General features: G+C 37.9%; 2 protein-coding genes across 2 annotated transcripts in view; one reads left to right on the plus strand and one right to left on the minus strand.

Annotated features, from left to right (window-relative positions):
* LOC139456465 (ATP-binding cassette sub-family C member 9-like) overlaps positions 1-9,485 on the minus strand; it is an 80,306-nt gene extending 70,821 nt beyond the window's left edge. Inside the window, exon 1 of the mRNA XM_071238197.1 lies at positions 8,361-9,485. Coding sequence (XP_071094298.1) covers positions 8,361-8,924 — 564 coding nt within the window. The 5' untranslated portion in view covers positions 8,925-9,485. The remainder of the gene's footprint in view (positions 1-8,360) is intronic.
* Positions 9,486-17,832: 8,347 nt separating this feature from the next.
* On the plus strand, positions 17,833-24,286 carry LOC139455735 (transcription elongation factor SPT4-like). Its single transcript, XM_071237286.1, has 4 exons — positions 17,833-17,983; positions 20,130-20,236; positions 21,484-21,539; positions 22,150-24,286. The coding sequence occupies exons 1-4, from the start codon at positions 17,915-17,917 to the stop codon at positions 22,266-22,268; spliced, it is 351 nt and encodes a 116-aa protein (XP_071093387.1). The 5' UTR covers positions 17,833-17,914; the 3' UTR covers positions 22,269-24,286.
* Positions 24,287-25,196: the final 910 nt, after the last annotated feature.

The raw sequence follows: 25,196 nt of genomic DNA on the forward strand, positions 1-25,196 counted from the left end.
ATTGTGTCTGGGGTAATTATTCAATCTAAATCCAGGTTTGAAGTGAGGTGAAATGTGTGTTATGTAATATGCACGTGTCAGCCCAGCAAGAGATGAATGATCAGTTGATTTACTTTGTTTTGTAAATCAACGGATCGTTCCTAGTCATCAAAGGATCAACAGAAAATACGTTGATTGATTAAACACTGTTATCTTGCACAGTGGATATGTCAAGAGTGAGTGTTTACATGTCTAGGTTTTCTAATACAAAGGGAATACACTCATAGAATGGCGTGAAGTGCCAATGTAAAAACAACATACTTTGTTCAAAGGGTTAACTGATAATACGTTGATTGATTGATCATAGTTATCTATCACTCAATGTATTTTTTAGGAACCGTGGACGTTATGAAAATAGTTGTCACGTGGGCTTTCTCAGCCGACCATTGAGACTTGACACCTATGTAAAACACCTGAAACAATCCAAGTGATCAGTTGAGAAACGAACACGGATTATAATATCCCGAAACGATATATATCTTTTAAGATATTTGATTGTTAGTGAGACACGTGACATCGAATAAGTTTCTTTGTACAGCTGCAGACGAGTGGGATATTGTTCCTTTGAGTGGATATTCACGGATACATTCCTCGAACAAGGAAGCTGCCTAAAATTTATACACATAAATTTGGTTGGTTGTAATTATGATATTTGCATTTTGTTTTCCTTCTTTTAAACCGATTCGTTCTTGTTTCTCTACGTCTTGGTTGGGAAATTCTTCAATGCGCGATAGACGTTGTTTTCACAGGTCTTTTCCTTTGTAAGCGTGTATATATTACCGTCAATTTGTAAAATGTGATTCTCTCAGGCAATTATAAAATGTGTAAATATTTCAGTCATTTCGACTAAAAAATCTGTCCAGATTGATTAAGACGATCAAAAGGGCCTACAGACATCACAACAGATTATTATGTAGGATTAGAAGCCAAACAACATAGAAATGTACTTTTCAACGTAACATTTTCAGTCTCTTGGTGATGACATTAAACATCAAAATGTTTGGAATTCGTTATCATAATAATACAGATGGAAATGTTTTTCAGACACTTTGTAAAATAACTGAATATTTAGACGTTTAATAAATGTGTTACACATTTGACAGTAAAAAAATATAGACACTATAAAAAAAGCAATGCTTAGATGAAATATTTACTTTGTGTTGCAAGTCAAAATAGTGTAAACGAAAATCGCAAAATTACCAAGCAAGTGACTTATCAAAACTTAGTCACCATTACCGATGCTATTTCATTTTGTTGATCAATGTGACCATACGCCCTTATTACTAACAATAAAAGTGACTAATGCGCTTACGAATGGCGCAGCAGAGGTCGCGAACTAGTCTAGATTTCCGCTATACATCCGGGTACTCACTGGGAAAAAACAATAACAAAGGCAACAACCAGTCCCGGGGAATTGCGTTAGATCAGTGCCCCTTTAAGGTACATATTGACAAAACTAAAGCTATATGGATAGGTTCAATGGCAGGAAGCAGCATCAAACTCTGTGAGGACATAACACAAGACTGGCATGAGGGAAAACTTTGAAGTCTTGGGAATAATATTTAATGCCACATTACATGATCTATGGGTGATAAATACAAGAAAAAGACTCAAACATATTAATAGATTATCATGGTTATAGGGAAGATGGAAAAAAAAGACAACCACTCGATGATTTTATTGGAAAATTGAATAAACTATTTTATACAATCATTTGGAATAACAAACCAAACAAAAAAAATCTACTTTGATAGGGAAATATGAAGAAGGTGGTCTGAGAATGATAAACACCTGTAAATTTATTGATTCATTGAAATTATCATTTTTAAGGGCAAGTTTACAAAAACAGACTTTGTCAACATTAAAGATCTTTCAATCAAAACAGATATTCCTTTTGGGTGTAAAAATTGATAAGTTTATTACTTCTAAAAATACCTTTTGGAGGGATATAATGAATATTTGGGGTAATTACTACAGAAAACATAAAGCTGACAAACAAATCATTGAACACATTTTATTAGAGCCAATATGGTTCAAAAATAATTTCAATCTAAAACATTGGTTTAATAAGAGTATTCATAGTTTAAAAGATTTATGTAGCAACAACAGATTTGTAACATTTGAAGAATTACAAAACAAATTTCAAATCAAAGTTTTACTTGACTACAACATGTACAACAGAGTAATGCTAAATATCCCTAAATCATGGAAAAAAAACAATAAATGGCAGATTTTGTATCACAGCTAATTTATACATAAATAACATTTTGAGAGACTTGTTGATGTGAACAAAGGGCTCCAGAATATTTTATGATAAACTCATGGCTACAACTTTCCTCCGATGTGAGATAAATGGAAAAATGAACTTAATCAAAGCATTTTATGGAATAATGTTTCCTCTAATTGTAGAATGATGTTAAACTAATAGATTTCCAGTACAGATTCATAAATAGAGCTCTTTATACCAAAATGTAGACTAACATCTAGTCTCTGAAATGAACATATCGTACATAAAAAAACTGTTGTTCAGTTATCTTAATAAAAATATAATAAAAAGGAACCCAGTGACTCTCCTCATTTTCAGTGATCTTGACTTGCGAAACATTATAGACTTGCATGGGCTGTTTTTGATATATATTTGTATCAGGGTCTGTTAGACAGACTAACCAAAATGGAATTATTGAAAATGAAGTTAATGGACATGATGGATGATGATATATGCTCTTCTTGTGTCTCTGAATCTGAAATCTTATACCATTGGATGTGCAATGCGTTTTTGTGAAGGAATTTGGTAAGAAACTGAAATGTACCTAAACTCGAAACGTGCATATAATATTCATATTATAATTGCCATTCTTGATAAGTTATTTTACTACAACAAAAACAACTATCTTTTCAAACATATAATTCTTCTTGAAAAGAAAAACATTCACCAGTCAAGCATTAAGAAAACTCCATTATGCTTTCCTTTCTTCATAAAAATATTGAAAGATGTATGTAAAATAGAAAAAAATATCGCTATGAAAATAGTAGCATTAATAAATTTGACAGAAAATGGAAGGAATTATCACCCTACTTAACATGCTTAATATAATTTTTCAGTCAATCACTATATGTACTTACCCATATCTGATCATGTTTTAAGATTCTATGAATTGCTACACGTATATACCTCATGTACCAATGTTACATTTATGTCTACTGAATTGAAATAAAAATATTAATAAAAAAATTAAAAAATGTAAAAAAGGTTTATCAATCATTCTCTATGTGTACAGACAAATATCCAAACCTGTAATTTATCAATTTACTGCTAATTATGAACTTGGCTGACGATTTCTATGGACTTATTGCTTCAAACACATACTTATTATAGTGAAAACAAAGTCATCAGCATGTACATCGCAGATACATGAATCATATCACTTTATATTCAACGTAACATGGAATGGTGTATCAACAAAAGTTCAAATAAAAGATACCGAGAAACTTGCATGTGGCGTGTTTCCGGGTCACGGGAGCATGCAAGGTCCAACGGATTAAAAAATACGTCAATTCTATCGTGAAAATCACTTTGTAATTTCATGTTAGTGGTGATTACTAATAGTATGTAGTGATTTGTGTTTATTCTTTATAATACAGGCGAAATATTTCAAAATTGACTGTAATTGTTTTGTTTCGAAAGATTATCAGCTGACTACCCCTGTCAGTGACATCACATCCGGTGACCTTTGCGCAAACTGAAATATTGCTGTCAGAATTTACGATCTTTATTTTCATTTTTCTCTCGTCATATTAAACGGAAAATGACAAATGAAACAATATTCGATTGAGAAGATCGTCAACTTTCGCCAAGTTATAAACATGAAGACAGTGTAAACTTTGTTGATATTAAAATAGCAATAAGTTACGCCGAGGTCGGGCGAAGCGCGCCATGTTTGATGTTCGAACGTCTGCTAGCATCATGACACGGTACTTGTATTTTCGTATATCGAAAATATTCACCCAAAACACTTGAAATAAGGATTGGTGAATATTCATGAGTCATTTATTGTTTCCTGCAAATTTGATAACGTGACATGTTAGATTAACTCGAATGTTCGTATTTCTGCAACTGACATGGTGACCTCGAAAATTTAGTTTTTTTCTGTTTAACGTTTTGATAATAAATTTACAAAAATGGTTCATAATTTACCACCGCGCTGTTACTTACCAATAAAAAACATCGAAATTTATACTCAGTTAAAATTAAGATATCGGTGATCTGATTATTGAAATCAATTTGCACAAATTGAACGATTTAGAAAGGTTCCTTACATGAAACGTAAACCACCTTCAATATCGTAATTCAGGCGAGATTACGAAAATTTACAAATTTTGTGTTCGTTTTGGTCTTAACCTTGGTATGATTGAAAACATCGGGATTTTTTTACATAGTAATGTGTATTTTTCTGTCAGGAATAAATGTGCAAAATATTTCTTCAATTGGCCCTTGTATAATGAAGCACCAGCTGTTTGAAATCACCCACCCTCTTTACATCGCCTTATGCTAAAATTAATCCAGCAGGCAGGGCCAAGAAGTCTGAAAACAATTCAGCAGGCTAAAGGTTAAATGGTCTCAATTGAATTTTATGTCTCTTATCGTCCATCATAACCATATTGTTAACCATGGCAATTTTAATAAACATAAACAATCCTATGGCAGTGCATTATTAATTTAGTATCAATGTTCATAACTTTGTTCTGATAAGGTATCAACATTAAGAGCTTATCTGTAGAGTATCGATATTAAGAGCTTATCCATAGAATATCGATATTAAGAGCTTATGAGCATGATCAGTACAGTATCGATATTAAGAGCTTACCCGTACGGAATTGATATTAAGAGCTTATCGGTACAGTATCGATATTAAGAGCTTATCTGTACAGTATCGATACTAAGCGCCTTATCTGTACAGTATCGATATTAAGAGCTTATCGGTACAGTATTATGATATAAAGACCTTATCCGCAGAGTATTGATATCAAGAGGTTATCAGTACAGCATAGATATTAAGAGCTTATCCGTACAGTATTGATATTAAGAGCTTATCGGTACAGTATTGATATAAAGACCTTATCCGCAGAGTATTGAGGTTATCAGTACAGCATAGATATTAAGAGCTTATCCGTACGGTATTGATATTAAGAGCTTATCCATACAGTATCGATATTAAGAGCTTATCCATACAGTATCGATACTAAGCGCTTATCTGTACAGTATCGATATTAAGAGCTTATCGGTACAGTATTGATATAAAGACCTTATCCGCAGAGTATTGAGGTTATCAGTACAGCATAGATATTAAGAGCTTATCCGTACGGTATTGATATTAAGAGCTTATCCATACAGTATCGATATTAAGAGCTTATCCGCACAGTATAGATATTGAGCTTAACCCGCACAGTATCGATATTAAGAGTTCATCAGAACATCAATATCATGATATCCTATGACATCCCTACTTGTGATATCTATACAGTGTATCATTAGTATTACAACCAAAGAGAATATTTAAAGATTCAGTTAGTTTCTCTTCAATACTTTCAGCATTTTCAGTATTTTCACAAGACAGTTTCGTAGATGGAAAATATTCCATGTTTCACTGCTATATGAAAAACATGTCTACATCTTCTGTTTTAGGCTAAAAAATAAACTAGTCTTGGTTCTCAGACACCACCTGCATCATCACAAAGTCTGCCACATGTTTTGTTTATATTTCCATTTTTAAAATACTTAAAAACAATGCGCTCCAATATAGCATGCAATTACTTCCCTTTACATGCACACTGCTTATAGTCATGGCGGCAATATGAGTTTGTATGCTTGTTTATGTAGGGAGGCCCTGTCCCAGGTTGATGGTACACAACTGTTTATTTGGCTACATACTGGCTTGCACAAGCAAAAAAAGAAAAAAACATCGCCCGACCACACTATATTTTCAAAAGCCATTGCCTGAGAACCAATTCTTTAATTTTTTAAGCCTTACTGATAAAGTGTCACTAAACAGTTTTACTGCCTTTGATTGGCTATGTGACGTGTGTGTGGCTGCTTGCACTAGTCTGGACTTCAGCCTATTGAAAAGTACTCAAGTACTGGCCCACTGCGATACCAGGCTACAGTTTGACGTAGATACACCACTCTGAGCCGACCTCTTCTTGTTTCATCCCAATAATGATAAGTTTCAGGACAACAAGATCAACAGCTCATTATGACGACCTTTGCTATTTGCATGATTCATTTCCTTGGGAAACTGAAGAGCAATTAACACATTTTCTTCTTCAAATGGAGAAATGGATGGATCCCTGTTTATTGCCGATGGGTTGAGAGTTATGTGAGATGTTGCCAGGGCTCGATTTAAGGTACTTGATTTAACTTGCACTATGTGAAAGTTGACATGGAAACCAGGTTGCACCCTGGTCCTATAAATTTATCAATGTTGAGACAAGTGCAGATAATCTTCAAGTACCCACCATTTTATGATGTCATGCCCCAAAAAGCATGTCAAATTACCCATAACACGGGGATGGATGATGTAGTATGGTAAATTAAACTTTGAGGTATTGTTCAAAGATAGACACAAGTTGGTGAGACAAATTGCAAATACTTTGACATGCACTTGGTGCATGTGTAGACATAAATATAATGTTACAGTTATCAGAGATCTGTGATTTAATTATATAGACTAGTTAATGCATCTGAGTTTCAACTTTGATAAATTTATGGGACCAGGGTGCAACCTGGTTTAGTCTGGAGCAACTATGTCTTCACGTCAACATGCACCTGGTGCAGGTTAAATCAAGTTCCTTAAATGAAGCCCTGACTTCATATTCAACATGGGCCATGGCCTTCAAGAAAGGCTTCCACTTATATAACATTTGTTACATTTCTAAATGTCATAGTGTGTTATTTAAGATGTTAGCATTTTGAGTGTTATATATGTATTTGTTTCAAATCCATCAAACATTGGGACTTGCAAAAGAAGATCAATTGGACAAAATATACCAGGAACAGGCACTTTTTCATTAATCATTAAAATTTAATTTAAACATCAGTTCTAAACATGTTAAACAAGCCATCTGTGTTAAACATTCAAAAAAATATAAGGCCACACTTTCTTTTATTTCATTTTCCACAGATTCATTCCAGCTTTTCCACCATGTCCACAAAGGTTGGTTGAATAAATATTAAATAGCTATGCCTATTATTTATTTATTGATATCAAAGTCCTTCTGCTGTGGAGTAAAAACTGCAGGTGGCCTCTTAAATCACTGATATTATGTGATAGTGGTGTAAACATGGAATTTATATGTAAAGAATTTCACACAAGTGTCTTTTAATATCACATATATCAACATAAGGCTTGCCAAGGATTTTTTCCACTCTTATCAATGAGTGTTGATATATGTGATACATGTATCAAAAGACACGAGGGAAAGATAATATTTATCATCCAACATCATTCTTCCAACTTTTTCAGTTTGTAGACAGTAATAAGCAGTGTCTTATGTGTGAAAAGTACTGCTTACAGCTTCAGTAGCAGAGCCATTAGTGATGTCATTTGATTGTGACGTCATGGTAACCAATGATGTCACAATGGTCTGCAAAGCATTGTGATGTAATTTCATTGCAGCTCTATCTACAGTGTAGATATCGCTTGATCCCACCCAAGCGTTATCGCCTGTGGGAGCCAGTTTTGGATGATAAATAACATTTTACATTGTATAAGAGGGTCCCTATTACGAGCAGGAGACATAATAAAAATATTTTATGATTAATTTTTTTTCTGGATCGGACACTTTTCAGTAGGGTTGCGGGCCTGTGAAACAAAATGTTTCAATAAAATGTGTGACCTAAAATGAAAAAAGAACTTCCAACATGACAAAGATATAATGATGTTTAAAATCACGTTCAAGACTATTTCACTCATTCAGCAACATCGTAAGAGGTGACTAACTGGATCGGGTGGTCAGGTTCGCTGACTTGGTTGAAGCATATCATCGATCCCAATTTGATCGATGCTCATGATATCAATCACTGGATTGTCTGGTCCAGACTCGATTATTTACAGACCGCCGTCATATAGCTGGAATATTGCTGAGTGCGGCGTAAAACAACAAACCAACCAAACAACCAACCATTCAGCAACATGTATGCATGTTGAACACTAAAAGAATGGTTGATTAAGTTAGCATACCATAAGCAAAATAAGTGTAGGTACAAAAATATTAACTAAAATAATAATTTCACATTTGAACAAAAAGGAAACTAAAAAGCATACCTGCACTCGCAGCAAGTTCAACTCCACCATAAAGATGACAAGATATGCTGCAATAGCCATCCACAGCAACCAGGGTTTTAGATAATCTAATGTCAGGTTGTTTTTGTAAAGTGAAAATGCTTTCAAAACTTTGAGAGTGATTGCACTTGGCCAGTACACCATCAACACCAACAGAAACTTCGGTGAATTCCACATTTCCACATTGTGGTAGTAGGTGATGCTGACGATGGTTCCCACCGTCACAACGCACTGAGGGATGAATGTATGGTAGTTCACTGTATCAGGATCATTGGAGTCGGAAATGACTCCCTCTGCAATCTGTACGATGTTGATGATGAGGAGAGAGAGTGTTGCAATCCATCGAAGATTGTGCCCTTGGAAGTGGACCCATGTTTTCACTTTGATCTTTCCCATCACTGAATGGTTCCACACCGTGAGGATGAAGATGCAGATGAGAGCAAGAAGAGCATGCGGAATCATGTTCAGAACATCCACAAAGCAGGTGTTCAGAAGAACACCGTTTTTGACGCTCATTGCATCTTCTTTGCTTCCACAGAACCCCATTGTTGAAAAGTGCTTTCACGTTTCTAACCTTACTTTCTGACCATAATTACGCTTTCAATTCCAGGGCCAACATCTTTTTCAATGTATATTACATTTTTATATATTTCTAAGTACTGTTATCATCACTTATTTGATTTCACAATACAAATTGCTGATAGTTTCATTGTTTGTCAATATACATTCCAAAATAACATACATTTATAATCAATGTATCCTGTCAAAGATGATGTCAACAATTCACTGTTGCCACAAAACTTTAACTAATTACTACCTATCAAATAACAAACTACAGAACAGGTAATTTTTTCTGTTTGAAGAAAAAATGTTGTTTTCCAGAATCATTATTAAATCACTGTCACGTTACTGGCTCTCAATATATTCCTCATCTCAGATATTAATCGTACAGTGCATCACTTGACATTTTCTCAGCCTCCTCATCTTTTTGTTCTGCAGCCCACGTTCCATCAGTCCACCTTGCAAGATATTCAATCAGCTACACATGCAACAACTCACTATCACTACAATCCAAACCGAATTTTCCTATAGTCAGCTTATAGTAAAATGCACACACTACACTGTAGCCTACACAGGTACCCTCTTTCAGTCCTTTACTGACAGCTCGCGACACACCTGAGCTGCTGCCCAACAACACACTGATATATAGTCCAATACGCTTTCCGGTATGAGAAGAAAAGTAGTTCCCTACCAATATCGTGTTTATGTTACACGTTGTCTGTTTAAGTGCGATCTCTTAAAATAACAAGCTTTAAATGAAGAATATTGCTGTCATGTGAAATATACATGTAGATTAGAGAATATTTAGAAAACCACGGGAATTCTATATTAATACGCTATGTATATAAAGCTGGTATGTAGGAAAACTAAAACGGAAAACGTATTTACGAATTGTAGTCAACAATACTGTTAATCATATGCAATGTATTAAGGCACGGTATCTTGTCTCTCTTTAACAATTAAAAATATATATTCCATGCGAGACAAGAAAATCGAGATTAAAAAGAAGTAATATGTAAAACAATTCAATAAACATTTGTCAAAATAAGTTTGACGAAACACGCGATTATTTACTCAATTAAAATGCAAATTCTGGTTTTCTTACATATGGCTTTGGCTCAGAGGGTACTCTTTTTGCATGTGTACTAATTGATTATCGTGAGCCCGTTCATGGAAATCTGTGCTTTCTCGTCTGGAACATATCCATGTAATAAAGGGTATAATTAAGCAAATAATATTTATGTACTGGATTGGAAGCATATAGCTCTCGTGCAATACAAAAAGGTATCCCCGAGCTCCCTAGCTGTTCCTACTAGCATGAAAGAGTTGGGTTTATTGTCATATTCAACAATATCAAAGACTTATGTTCACATTATAACAAGTAATATGTTACAGCAGAAATAGAATAAAATAAAACAAAAGTTACAGTCAATGTGTAAAATTACTGAAATTACCACTAAGGCTAAAATATGTCAGTCATTTTACAATTATTTCCCCGTCAGATTGAGTTAAAGTCATTAAGAAATTCAAAAGGGCTTAAAGGGCAACAACACGTACTCCAACTCTTCGCCCGCGTAATCACCAGATGCAATCAGCGTCTGCGTCCCAACAAACTGGGCTTAGGACCGCTTCGATCGGAATCCCCTTAAATCCTCGCATTTGTTTGGATTATGCGAACTAACCTTGCAAAATTCGCCTGCGTGTGTAAATGTGTATGCACAATTATGTAGATTTGTATGCAACAAAAATACGTGTATGTATTATTTTTGCAACAATGAAGCTATAATTGAGTTCATATACAGCAACGACCCTTATTTTTAGGCAAATTGTATATAAATAAAAGTGACAAAACCCTTTCCATATTCATAAGCAAATAACAGAGTCGATTGTACGACTATATATGGTGAGCATGTGTTTATGAACCATATCAAATAGTGATGACATTAGGTGTTCGCGAAATACAACACTTAATACCCCCTTCTTGTCATCCATGTTTCATGTTAAAACCCTACACTTGTGTATTTGTCGTCTTTGTTACAGGTAGAATTAGTGGTAGAACCACAGCGATTACCGAACAAAGACTATATGCAAAATAACTCACTAACGTTTACCCCTGCCTCGGATGGTGTCAAGGATATATATATAGTGATCACAGTTCGCATTTTGCATTTCTCGTGTGTGGGGTACTTATTCAATCTAAGATTGGGTTATAAACCTAGTCTGATGTGGTGAATGTATTACATGTTATGTAATATGCTCGTGGCAGGTCGTAACACATATCAGCATATATAAAGTTGACAAAACATAAGAAAATGAAGTTCATCTTCGACAGAATTACAACTTACATATTCTCTCCCCAGGGGGATAACTGGACGTGAAAACCTACCCAGTTCCACCTGCAGCGGGAGTGTTCCACAGCGGAATTTACTTAGTATACTTCTCTCGCTTCTATCAAGAGGAGAGTTGACATAGTTGTAAACTATTTTTAAACAAGCGATATGTTCGTAGTTTATTTCCATTAACGTTTCCTTTGTCATCCCATAATTGGGTAAACCAGTTAATATAATCAGCATAGATCAAACCCTGTTTTGAAAGATCAAATTCACATGGCGAAATGTCATAAATATTAGAAACAGGCAACTCCAAAGATGAAACGAGAGATAAAACTTTACTGTACCATGATTTACTTAAATTGGAAGACCATCTGTTAACTGCAAAAACAAGTCTTGAATGCTAAACATAATTTATATATATGTATGTAGGTTTACTAAAGCAGACGCAATACACCTGTATCTGGGCTTGAAGTGCCGATGTAAAAACAGCATACTTTGTTCAAAGGATTAACCGATAATACGTTGATTGGTTACTTATTATCTAACTCATGGATTTTGTTTAAAGAACCGCGAACATTATGCATATATATGTCACGTGTGCTATCTCTACCGACCAATGAGACATATGGGACCCACGTGAAACACATGAAACAAACTTACGTTTTAATTAATTTTTTTTATCATAACAAAACGAAGAAAATGCTACGAGTATACAGTGTTGGACATGAGCGCCTGCCCGTACGCCCGTGGCAGGTAGATCTTGTGTAGGGCTCGTAGTTCAAGTTTGTATGGGTCATCATGGCCAGCGGTAATTTTACGTGTCGATTTATTTGTCACAATGAGGAGCAATGTATTTTTTTAAAAATCAGGGCATGTGGAGATTAGTCCGGCCCTGCAGCTTTTAAAGTCTGTGGGTCCTGATGGAAGCCCGGCGATGTATTTTATTTCAAACACTGCGAGTATAGTTGTGTGGGCTTGGAAAAGGATTTGGGAACAGATACACATGTGCGGAATAATACCCGGACAACTGCAGGCTAAGGTGATGTATGATTCCAGGAAACACACAAAGAAGCGAACGAGAAGTAGAAATGAAAACATCAAGATGCCATCTTGTCAACAATTGCACGCACGAATGCATGTACACGCACTCACTCACGTACGCAGGACTGCATGTACACGCACTCACTCACATACGCAGGACTGCATGTACACGCACTCACTCACGTACGCAGGACTGCATGTACACGCACTCACTCACATACGCAGGAATGCATGTACACGCACTCACTCACATACCCAGGAAGGCATGTACACACACCCACTCACATACGCAGGAATGCATGTACACGCACTCACTCACACACGCAGGAATGCATGTACACACACTCACTCACATACGCAGGAATGCATGTACACGCACTCACTCACATACGCAGGAATGCATGTACACGCACTCACTCACATACGCAGGAAGGCATGTACACGCACCCACTCACATACGCAGGAATGCATGTACACGCACCCACTCACATACGCAGGAATGCATGTACACGCACTCACTCACACACGCAGGAATGCATGTACACACACTCACTCACATACGCAGGAATGCATGTACACGCACTCACTCACATACCCAGGAAGGCATGTACACGCACTCACTCACGTACGCAGGAATGCATGTACACACACTCACTCACGTACGCAGGAATGCATGTACACGCACTCACTCACATACCCAGGAAGGCATGTACACGCACTCACTCACATACGCAGGAATGCATGTACACGCACTCACTCACGTACGCAGGAATGCATGTACACGCACTCACTCACGTACGCAGGAATGCATGTACACGCACTCACTCACATACCCAGGAAGGCATGTACACGCACTCACTCACATACGCAGGAATGCATGTACACGCACTCACTCACGTACGCAGGAATGCATGTACACGCACTCACTCACGTACGCAGGAATGCATGTACACGCACTCACTCACATACGCAGGACTGCATGTACACACGTTCTCACACACGCAACGTATATATATTATACATATATTTGTTGCGAATCATCATGTCAGCTAAAGACTTAAACGTGTTATGTAAATGCATCTTCGACTATCCGGGGTATTATCCATTCTATTACGAATAATACCCTGGACCCATTCGATACTTTAGCTAAACATGCGTTGCAAAAGCATCTTCGATGTTCAAGGGTATCATCCTTTCTATTTGGATCAATCTACCCTGCGCCCATAAATAAGCCACCATACATTCGTTTTGAGGCCGACTATGGTGCATCAAATTACTCTACGACTATAATACCCTACATAATCGAAGATGCATCGCACGTATAACTATGGTGTGTTTGTTTGTTGTTTAACGCCGCACTCCAGCAATATTACAGCTATAGCAATTGGGATACGATGACATGGCATCAACAAAGTCAGCGAGTCTGACCACCCGATCCCGTTAGTCGCCTCTTACGACAAGCAAGAACGGATTGCTGAAGACCCATTCTAACCCGGATCTTCTCGGGTGGGTCCAGGGTATTTATCGTAATGGAGTCCACAGATTAAATACACTGGGTTGTCGAGGATGTTTTAAATGCGACGATATTGACTTTAGTCAGTTAAATAACCAACCTCAAATATGAAAGTGGTTCCCCTTTTCATATACTACACTTGTGAGCCACAGTGTTAGCTTTCGAAACTGTATACGAAGAATCAATGTTTACGATATTCGTTTGAACTGAAGTATCTATAATCTAGACACTACCCGGTTTTGCCATACGCTCTTCACTGCTTCGTATACCAATTATAGAAGTGTAGTCTAAGTAAATACACTGGAATGAAACAATACCATATCATTCTGTCAGATCATCCGATCTTAAATTATTTCCAATTCTTATCGAGGTTGTCTTGACCTGTGTCGCGTGAATGTATTGTTCTAGAGCAGGGAAGATTAACCCTTGACCTGCCTGGTGTACTTTAGTCTATTGTAGAGAGTTCTATGGGTGTCAGTTACCGCACCCATCACTGACGATACAGATGAGGACGCCAAATCACATCGGAAATGTTGGTATCACGTTCAATCACGGCGTGCCAGCTAAATCAGGATCGTAGGGACTTGACAGACCGGGGGCGATTATCATTATATGAGATTCGTCCTGACACACACTTCATTATCAGACACACACTTCAAGTCCTGACACACACTTCATTATCCGACACACACTTCATCATACGACAAACACTTCAAAACATGACACACACTTCAACACCTGACACACACTTCAAGTCCTGACACACACTTCATCATACAACACACACGTCATCATCCGACACACACTTCAACACCTGACACACACTTAAGACCTGAAACACACGTCATCATCCGATACACACTTCAACACCTGACACACACTTCATCATACTTCAAGACCTGACACACCCTTCAACACCGACACACACTTCAACACCTGTCACACACTTCATCATACGACACACACTACAACACCTGACACACACTTCATCATACGACATACCCTTCAAGACCTGACACACACTTCATCATCCGACACACCCTTCAACACCTGACACACACTACAACACCTGACACACACTTCATCATCCGACACACACTTCATCACCTGACACACACTTCATCATACGACACACCCTTCAAGACCTGACACACACTTCATCATCCGACACACACTTCATCATACGACATACCCTTCAACATCCGATACACACTTCAAGACCTGGCACACACTTCATCATACTTCAAGACCTGACACACCCTTCAACACATGACACACACTTCAACACCCGACACACACTACAACACCTGACACACATTTCATCATACGACACATACTTCAAGACCTGACACACCCTTCAACACCCGACACACCCTTCAACACCCGACACACACTACAACACCTGACACACACTACATCATACGACACATACTTCAAGACCTGACACACCCTTCAACATCCGACACACAGACTGTGACGTCCAAACAGAAGGTACACTCCATTACATAAAGCGTTCTATTTCTTGTTCATAATCACTATCTTATCAATGTTCTAAAGACAGGTGTCGGTTCAAGGGGCTCAAAACCAGTTTAGACCAGAAAACCCCAACAAAGTACTAAAGTGAGTCAGCTGTTAGCATTGTTCCAATTCCCACAACTTTGAAACAGTGTGGGTGAATGAATGTTCTTTTATGCCACACATTACAGCTACATCATGCGGCTAGGATATGCTGGAGTCAGGCTTTGTATCACCAACACTTCACAGGTCTGTATATACTACAGGCTCCGTGTACTGGAGAGACGGCCCATACACACATGTGAAGTATTGACGACGCGGTTTAGTTACCAATCACTGTACACAAATAATATTCTCAAAGATTAGAAAAAAAAAGAAAACGTGAAAAAGAAAACAACAGTCGTCAGTGATTTGCAAGTTTTCATCCCATACATGTTGCACAGTATAGAATTTCAGTGGGATTTTTTTTTTATAAATACGTTTTCTTTTTTAATCAAATGTCGTACAACACGATCGTGTGACACTGTCGTCTCCATATATAGTCGTTACAGTTGTTGACTGGAAAAGATATCATTTTTTGTCCGAGTTGACTGCGGAGTGTCGTCACGCACTAATACTGGCATATTTCCACTGTAGGTATAAGATCTAATCGGGTTTGATACTAGACAGGGAAATACATTAGCCATTGTTAGTGATATCTGAAGCAGAACTGCCTCGCTCGGGTCAACAGCCTTGATTACATTACCAAATGTTATATTTATCTATATAAGTAGTCGTGCCATTGAGATAAGTTTGGTTGGTTGGTTGTTTTACGCCACCCTCAGCAATATTCCAGCTGTATGACGGCGGTCTGTAAATAATCGAATCTGGACCAGACAATTCAGTGATTGATATCATGAGCATCCATTCACGCAATTGGGATACGATGACATGCTTCAACCAAGTCACCGAGTCTGACCACCCGATCCCGTTAGTCGCCTCTTACGACAAGCACGGGTTGCTGAATACCTATTCTACCCATCTTCACGGGTCCAAAGTAATGCATCTTGAATTATCCACATAGTTATAAATACACACTTCATATAGTGTACGTCAAAAACAAAAGACGTCAAACACCATTTCACAAACTGTGTCCAGTGGACGCCGAGTCGCAAAGACATATGGTCTCCAAGGACGCCGGTTCTCCGACAGACCTAAAGGACCCCAATAGACGCCGGGTACAGTAATACAACTAATGAATGGTCTCCATTTGTCATTTCTAAACTATGTAATGATCTGTCCCTAACTTTCTGTGCCAAAACGAGTACGTCTGGGGCGGTGGGGTAACCTTGTGGTTAAAGCGTTCGCTCGTCACGCCGAAGGCCCGCGTTCATGTGTGAAGACCATTTCTGGTATTCCCCGCCGTAACATTGCTGGTAAATTGCTTAAAGCGGCGTAAAACCATATTCACTCACTGGGGCGGATGAGAAAACAGTCTTTAACAGTGGTCTGTATGAGGTCCGAAATAAAACACTAGGCGCATCTACAAGACGAAATACGGCATATATAGACAAAAGGTAAGAACTATTTTTCACAAACGTCCCGCTTCTAAACGATTATTTCATCGACATGTAATGGATGTACAGAGACATAATACATAGAACATACATTATTTTAAAACAATATTATTAGGTGGAGCCAGTTGGGTCTTTCTTGTATGTCTTCTGCCATAGGCTCTCGGTGGGTCATGATCAGGTGGATTAATTGACAGCTCAGTCCCCAATGGAGATCAGTCGCCATGACCAGGATCCTGGCCATCTCGAGTGTCAGGTGTATTTTCACATGTCCTGTTTAATGACCTTAACCTCTTGTCGACACCACGCAACGCTGTATACCCAACGTTCTCACACTGTCAACCTGCATGTCAGCACCCTTGCTGCACGGGCCTGCTTTCCCTTCACAACCCAAATACAACGCAGCGCTGTGTACCCAACGTCCACACACTGTCAATCTGCATGTCGGCACCCTTGCTGCACGGGCCTGCTTTCCCTTCACAACCCAAATACAACGCAGCGCTGTGTACCCAACGTCCACACACTGTCAATCTGCATGTCGGCACCCTTGCTGCACGGGCCTGCTTTCCCTTGACAACCCGATCCCGCTAGTCGCCTCGGAGCTTAGTCGCCTTTTACACCAGCTTGGGTTGCTGAAGACCTATTCTCTATTCCCGGATCATCATTGGTCTCAAAGCATGTAACAATATTTTGTGTACAAAAATATAAACAAAATTGTCTTCAGGAACAAATCTCTGGAAAAATGCCTCATGTCTTTGAAGTTAAAATGCTTGTGCAAACGCATTTTAAGAAATCTCATTAAAAACAGATCTTAGTTCTCGCTACCGCTAATTTGTTCAGGGGTAGCGAGTACAAAGATCTGATTTTAATTAGATTGCATTTTAAGAGACACGTTTGTTCCACTGAATTCGCTGTTTCTACTTTTCGAAGAACTGGGAAACCGGAAGTTGTTCTGAAAGCCAGCGAATTTGATCATTATTGATAGGCATATAGCACACAAATTTCACCTGTTTAAACATCATGTCTTTAGAAACTGTTCCTAAAGACATAAGAAACCTGAGGGCATGTTTACTGTGTGCTCTGGTGAAGGTAATACATCCATATTAGATCGGTCATATCAGTCTATATCGGTTTCTTTATCATTGTCCGGTTTTCGGTAGCCTTTGAAAATCGTGAAAATATGACCCTGGTCGGAGATAACCACAGTCAGGTAATACGTCATTGGAAGTCGAAGACCCCAAACGGCGTATTGTTGATACCCAGATCGGCGTATAATGTTATACTATGAAAATTATGATCAGCTGATGGTAAACAGTGCTCATTTCTAATAATCATATAATCATAATCAGATGATAATACTTAGGCTTACTTGTTTGTCTTGTTCGTAAGCAAAATGTTTTATTTTGATTTCGGGAAATTTTTGTCATCACAAAGTGAACAAAACATCTTCTCATTTTATTAACATAAGGATGTGTTTCCCATCTCAAAAGCAACTGAAATAATGCAAGTTAGGTTTTTTTTTACATTGGTTGATTTGGGTATGATTTGTTTGTTTGTTGTTTTACGCCACACTCAGCAATATTCCAGCTATATGACGGCGATCTATAAGTAATCAAGTCTGGAACAGGTAATCCAGTGATTAATATCATGAGCATCACATTTTACAGCAAGCATGGGTTGATTTAGGTATGAGCACGGACTTGTATAACCGGTTATATTAGTCCATGGTATAAGATACTGCGATTGATGTATACTACATCACTGATCACTTTACCTATTTTAACCGAGCCTGCTGTTATCCGTCGCCAAAAACATCTGACATCAAACATACCATATTTCCTCTATTTGAAGCCTGGGTCTATTAGTTTCGTGTGAGAACATCGTCTACAGGTTAGAAAGGAAATTGGGAAATTTGTACTGGCCATCAGGAATTTGCTAGTGTTAAATTGTTACCCTGTTATACTGCCATGTACACAGGTTCTTTGAATATACTTAAAGTACCCACAGAGTATCAAAACTATCCCTGTACTCTTAAATGTACCCAGCAATTACTTCTTTGTGAGGCATTTTTCGACATTTTTTGTTCCGTTCCTAACTTTGGCTATACACTCCTTTTTATTGACTGTCCATAATCCATAGATCTTGCAAAACTGAAAGAAAATGATCTACATTTAGCTGGCGTTAGGCTGAGATGACAGAAGGCAGATGGTGGCCATATATATGGAGACGACGGTGTCACACGATCGTGTTGTACGACATTTGATTCAAAAAGAAAATGTATTTATAAAAATTATTTCCCACTGAAATTCTATACTGTGCAACATGTATGGGTACATTTAAGTGGGCTGTGGTCGTTGTGAGACTATGTGGGTTCTTTTTAGTGTACTCCAAAGTACCCTTGTACATATCAGTATAATGTGTGCCGGCAAGAATCCCTTCAACTCTATGCTTGTTGTAAGAGGCGATTAACGGGATCGGGTGGTCAGGCTCGCTGACTTTGTTGATGCATGTCATCGATCCCAATTGTGTGGATCGATGCTCATGATATTAATCACTGGATTGTCTTGTCCAGACTCGATTATTTACAGACCGCCGTCATATATCTGGAATATTTTCTTTTGATAACAAATATATCAACACGAGTTGATAAAAGTGGAAAAATTCCGAGGCTTGCCGAGGATTTTTTGCCACTTTATTCAATGAGTGTTGATATATTTGATATCAAAAGACACTCGGGTGAGATTTTATTTATCATCCAACATCATTCTTCCAACTTTTTCAATTTGTAGACGGTAATTAGCAGTGTCTTCAGTGTAAAGAGTACTGCTAACAGCTTCAGTAGCAGAGCCATTAGTGATTAGCATGGTAACCAGTGACAATGGTCTGCAAAGCATTGTGATGTAATTTCATTGCAGCGATATCTACAGTGTAGATATTGCTTGATCTAATCCAAGCGATATCTCCTGTTGGAGCCAGTTTGGGATGATAAACAACAAACCAACCAACCCTTCAACTCAGGAAAGCTAACCTTATGATAATCAATAACAACACTAAAATCTACTGACAAATATGCCAAGAGCCAAGCTCTGTCTGGTAGATTCAAAAGCATTTAGCACAGACTGCTCCTGTTTATTGTTTTGCACGCAGTATCAGTAATTGTAATTCTGGGTATAGTAGGTGGGATTATTGAATATTCAACAAGATCAAGTGCAATTTCTTCTCTTTGTGTTGGCAGACTCTGGACCAGTTTGCATATGATGGGTGTGACAACTGTGAAGAATATCTGCACATGAAGAACAACAGGGATGCTGTGTACGAGTGCACCAGCTCCAACTTTGACGGGTGAGTGCACAGTTTCATCTTGGATTCTAAAGTGTTGGGAAACAAGCATTCTCAGAATTAGCACTTTATAAAATTCTTATTTCTAAAATAAACTGATATTTCTATCTGTATATTCTCTCAGCCATTGTCATATAGCTGTAAAAATGCCTGTTTCAGCCCAAAATTTGGGTATTGACCTCCTTTAATGCCCATAATTACTTTTAAATATAGTAAAGAGACAAAAGCAGATTCAAAATAATTATAGGAGATTCCAACAGTTATGGAGAATACTACTTCTGGGTAATTTCCATTCTATATTTAGTAAATCGTCAATACCGTAAATCAGAGCTATAGATAAGCTGCGTTTTTGCATTAAATACCCCCCAAAACTATTTAAAACCCAATTACTTTCAATTAACTTGCGTACAGAAAGGCATGCATTAAATGGAAAACTCAATTGTTTGAAAACAGCACGCGTAAATACCCAATGAAGCTTTTTCAGCATGCGTACAATGGACCTACTTTCCGAAACACAATTACGAGCAAATTTCAAAGTCAAGCCTATATTTATGAACTGTTTTATACATCTGAAACATTATTTCATTTTGTTTTAATCTCAAAATGCTTACTCATTTTGGAAAAACCCAATAAAGTGATGAATGGATGAAAAGTGTAATAACACAATTAAAATCGAAACCTTAGGGTAAAAGCTCAATTGCTCAAAAAGTTATCTGGAGCTCTGGTAAATTATGAGGCCTGACCTGGAGTCATTATGTGTTTGTATCAAATGGCACAAGACCGTTTCCAGGCTAATGAATAATTGAATGTGTCTTTGCTTTACATAATACAAATCATTGTTCATTGCTGGATGTGATGTCAGTGAAATTACTGAAATACCATTAAGAGCTGACCGCCTCCATAGCCTCGTGATAGAGTTACTGCTTGGAGAGCGGAAGGTCGGGGGTTCGATCCCCGGTCGCGTCATACCAATAAGCGCTAAAAGATGGTACTTGTTGTTACCCTGTCTGTTGCTCGGCATTTGGGGTCTAAAAAAAGGACTGGTCGGCTCGGAGTCAGTATATGGGTCTGTGTGGGGTATTCATGTTAAACTGTGGCATGGTATCTCAGTGGGCTAGCACTATACATCGGCATCAGTCTGGATTAGTACAAGCAGCCACACGCCCATGTACGCACAGACACACAAAGGTGCATGCACATCGCTATATAATTCAAAGTGGCATTATACTAACTCACTTCACTTGTTGCAGGTTGATAGCAATGATGAGCCCAGAGGACAGCTGGGTGTCCAAGTGGCAGAGGATTGGTAAGTACACCTGTCTCGGACACTTGTAGAAAATGTTAATCTGGCCCTGCTTGGACTCCATTTACCTTTTTATCTGGTATCCTAATACTAAGTCCGTCTGTTAGATAGTACCATGAACTGCTGTCATATAGCTGGAATATTGCTGAGTATGGCGTGAAACAACAAATAAGTACTATCAGAACAAACCTATGTTACTGTATTAAGCTCCCTTGTTGCAGTAAAAGCACCCTGAGGAATTTCTAGACCAATCTGTGTGTAATCTTTATAAGTGCTGACTACAAGCCTAAATATTTACATGCCAGACCAGATTTTCATGTGTATATTCCATAGATCGATGCGCATGATATCAATCATTGAATTGTATGGTCCGGACTTAATTATTTACAGACTGTCGTCATTTAGCTGGAATATCGTTGAGTGTGGCGTTTAACAACATAATGCCCAAGGAAACTTGCTGTGTAGTATGTTTCATTAAATGTCAAGTTACTTTTTTTTATTTGATTTAATGCCCTGTTTAGTACATATAGAAATACTTACGGTGGATGAAAATCTCTTCTTATTTTGTGATTTAACATAGTCTAAGATCTTTACCAGACTGTGTCCATTTCAGCCCGGTTTGCCAAAGGCTGCTATGCAGTGTCTGTGACGGGGAAACTGCCCCCTGGCATCGTGCGGGAACTCAGGGGCAAGGGGATCATGTACCGCCCCAGGGACGTCAGCCAGTCATGACGACCAGTTGTGTGGACAGGTGTATTTACTGGACAAGATGGCCGCCACATGTGGGTGCTTGTGGCATCAGTTGATATGGACTTAGCTTAAAATACAAACATATTTGATCCTTTGTTGTTAATCCTGGTGAAGGAAAGGTTCGCTGTCCCAGCATACACACAGAAAAAGGCAGGATAACGACATGGACATAAGGAGGAGTTTACATTTTGATGAGGAGTGATACTTTTCCCCCACTGCAGCCAGGTGGCATGGTATTTGTAAAATCCAAGCATGCTCAGACATGTAAAGGAAAAATGCAATTGAATGAATGCAGTCATGAATATGATGTTCAAATGATCTTTCAAAAAACAGAAGCATACAGGGCTTCCAGAAAATAAGATGGCACAAGCTCCTGCTTCCTATGGAAGCCATTTAGGGCCATTTGTTTCTTTCTTGTTTTCTTGAAATATGCTAAGTTGAAATTTCAAGATATTAAGTTGAAATTTTAAGATAATGATCTTGAAATTTCAAGATACTAACTTCATATTTCAACTTAGTATCTTGAAATTTCAACATAACATCTTGAAATGTCTACTTAGTATCTTGAAATTTCAAGAAAAAAACAAAAAAACAAATGGCCCTAAAAGGTTTCCATAGGAAGCAGGAGCCTGCACCATTTGTTTTTTTCTGGAAGCCAGATCAAATTGAAGGAGGCGATCCGAGACATATTACCACTAATTAAGTCATGCATTTGGGATTGTAATTTTATTTTGGGGAGGTGGGGAAAAGTACAAAAATGTGTGCATGTTGACATGAAAGGAAGTTGTGAAAGCGTGTGAGGGTATATTTTATGGATGCTTCAGTGAATGTGCGCCGGATGAGTGTCGTGTGGAAGAATCCTGGAGAGTTGCGGCACCAGGGACATCACATTTGCCATCATTCATCCCATTATGTACATACAGTTCATGTAGAATACTTACAGCCTGGGAGTGCTGCGCTAGCTCTAAAATGTGAACTTGAGTTTCTCCCCACACTAAAAATCACAAGAAATAGTTATATACATACACATCAAAGGATTGAAATTACTTTAGCTCCTGTTTGGTGAACCCTGTGTAGGATGATGGACAGATGTTGGTATTCATCAAGATCCTGATTTGTCGACCTACCACAACTTATAGGGGACCAAACATTTGATATTTCTAGGGGCTGGGATTTGCCGCAGAATATTTAAAAAAAATAAAAATGTTTCAGACTGTTGAAAAAAATGATATTGCCTGCCACAAAAATTACATTGTTGCAAGGTGTTTTTCTTTAAGAAAACATAGTTCTAAAAAAATATATATCTGGTTTGGTAGCTGGTCTCATACGAAATCCTATGCCCCCTTGATAATATGAAATAGTTGGTCTCTAAGTTGTTACAAATAGGGGACACCAATACTAGTATTGTAATTGGTTGAAATCTTTTCAGGGGCTAAACTTTCATCAAACATGTTTGAATCTTGTTTCTAAAGGATGCTTTGCTCAAACCACTGAAATCATTCAACCTATGGTTTAAATACTAATGATATAAAGAACCCTGAAATTGATGTATATATAGAGAATCTTACCCACGTGTCTTTTGATATCAAATATATCAACACACGTTGATATAAGTGGAAAAACTCAAGGCTTGCCTCCAGTGGAACCAGTTTTGAATGATAATCTACAATATCACTCAAATAACTGACAACTGGCATTTTCTCTTCTTAATTGTTTAAAATACAGATATATTGATTGAAGTAACTTATTATATAATGACTAGATATTTCCCCAAATCTCTCAGCTGTGGTCTACTTCTATAGTAATCAGTCTAGCCAAAGATTTCCCGTGTTAATGTATATATTCCAAAAACTCATGACCCTATCCCTGAACTGGAAATGTTTGTAACAAGCCACAAGGAAATGTTTTTTCTGTCATTCATATGGACACATTCAATGATTTATTGAACAAAACCTGCTGTTGACACAGTTCCATCTGTTGTAGTAGCTGGTCGGTGTTAATCTGTAATTTCATTTGTCAAAATAAATATTTTGAAATAAAATTTATTCGTTTCTATACTTTGGGGATATTTCTACTCTGTAGGCACAGAGGCCCGTGAAGATCCGGGGTAGAATAGGTCTTCAGCAACTCATGCTTGCTGTAAATGGCGACTATGCTTGTTGTAAGAGGTTACTAACGGGATCGAGTGGTCAGGCTCGCTGACTTGGTTGATGCATATCATCGTATTCCAATTGCGTGGTTCGACGCTCAAGATATTAGTCACTGGATTCTCTGGTCCAGATTCGATTATCTACAGACCGCCGTCATATAGCTGGAATATTGCTGAGTGCGGCGCTAAACAGTAAACGATTTGCGTTGCACGACAGAGGCATGTGAAGCAAACATTAGCAGTAAGATATGTACGGTCACTAACGGGGTCAAAGTACTATATAACGGGAACACCGAATAATTGTGCCGTGCCTTATGCGCCCCGCCCTGGAGGCGGGGAAGTGTAGAGGTTACTTTAATTTTATGGCAAGTGTGTCGCCATTTTGGTTTATTGCTAATCCTATGTCGTTTTTTCTCAAGGACTCATTTTCCGAATGACACGGTGTATACAAAAGACGAACTATAATCCGGAACTCGCCGTTATCAACATTACACATTGCTAAGTAATCAAATACAAAAAAAATAATTTGTGTATTTTCAATGAATGATGAACACTGACATCTTAAATTACATGTAACATGGCTCAATTCCACACACTACACTTTTGATTGTTGTTTGGATGCTTATGTTCACAGAACATATTTGGAATTGCTTTGTTCCATATTTTAAATTAACCCAGTCCCCCGTGGGTTTGTAGTAGCAGAAGAAGCAGTGCAACGAACAGGGGCTTGGAACGCAAAAATTAGCAGCAATATATATACG

This window comes from Haliotis cracherodii, unplaced genomic scaffold (genome assembly GCF_022045235.1).
Source record: "Haliotis cracherodii isolate W230 unplaced genomic scaffold, xgHalCrac1.p SCAF_11, whole genome shotgun sequence".
Classification (NCBI taxonomy): domain Eukaryota; kingdom Metazoa; phylum Mollusca; class Gastropoda; order Lepetellida; family Haliotidae; genus Haliotis; species Haliotis cracherodii.

What these genes read in the sequence shown, in the direction of transcription:
- LOC139455735 (XM_071237286.1), top strand. Translation starts at nt 17,915, where the DNA reads ATGTCTTTAGAAACTGTTCCTAAAGACATAAGAAACCTGAGGGCATGT. An exon ending in ACCAGCTCCAACTTTGACGG is followed by an intron (nt 20,237 to 21,483) that starts GTGAGTGCACAG and finishes CACTTGTTGCAG; the next exon opens with GTTGATAGCAATGATGAGCC. An exon ending in GTCCAAGTGGCAGAGGATTG is followed by an intron (nt 21,540 to 22,149) that starts GTAAGTACACCT and finishes TGTCCATTTCAG; the next exon opens with CCCGGTTTGCCAAAGGCTGC.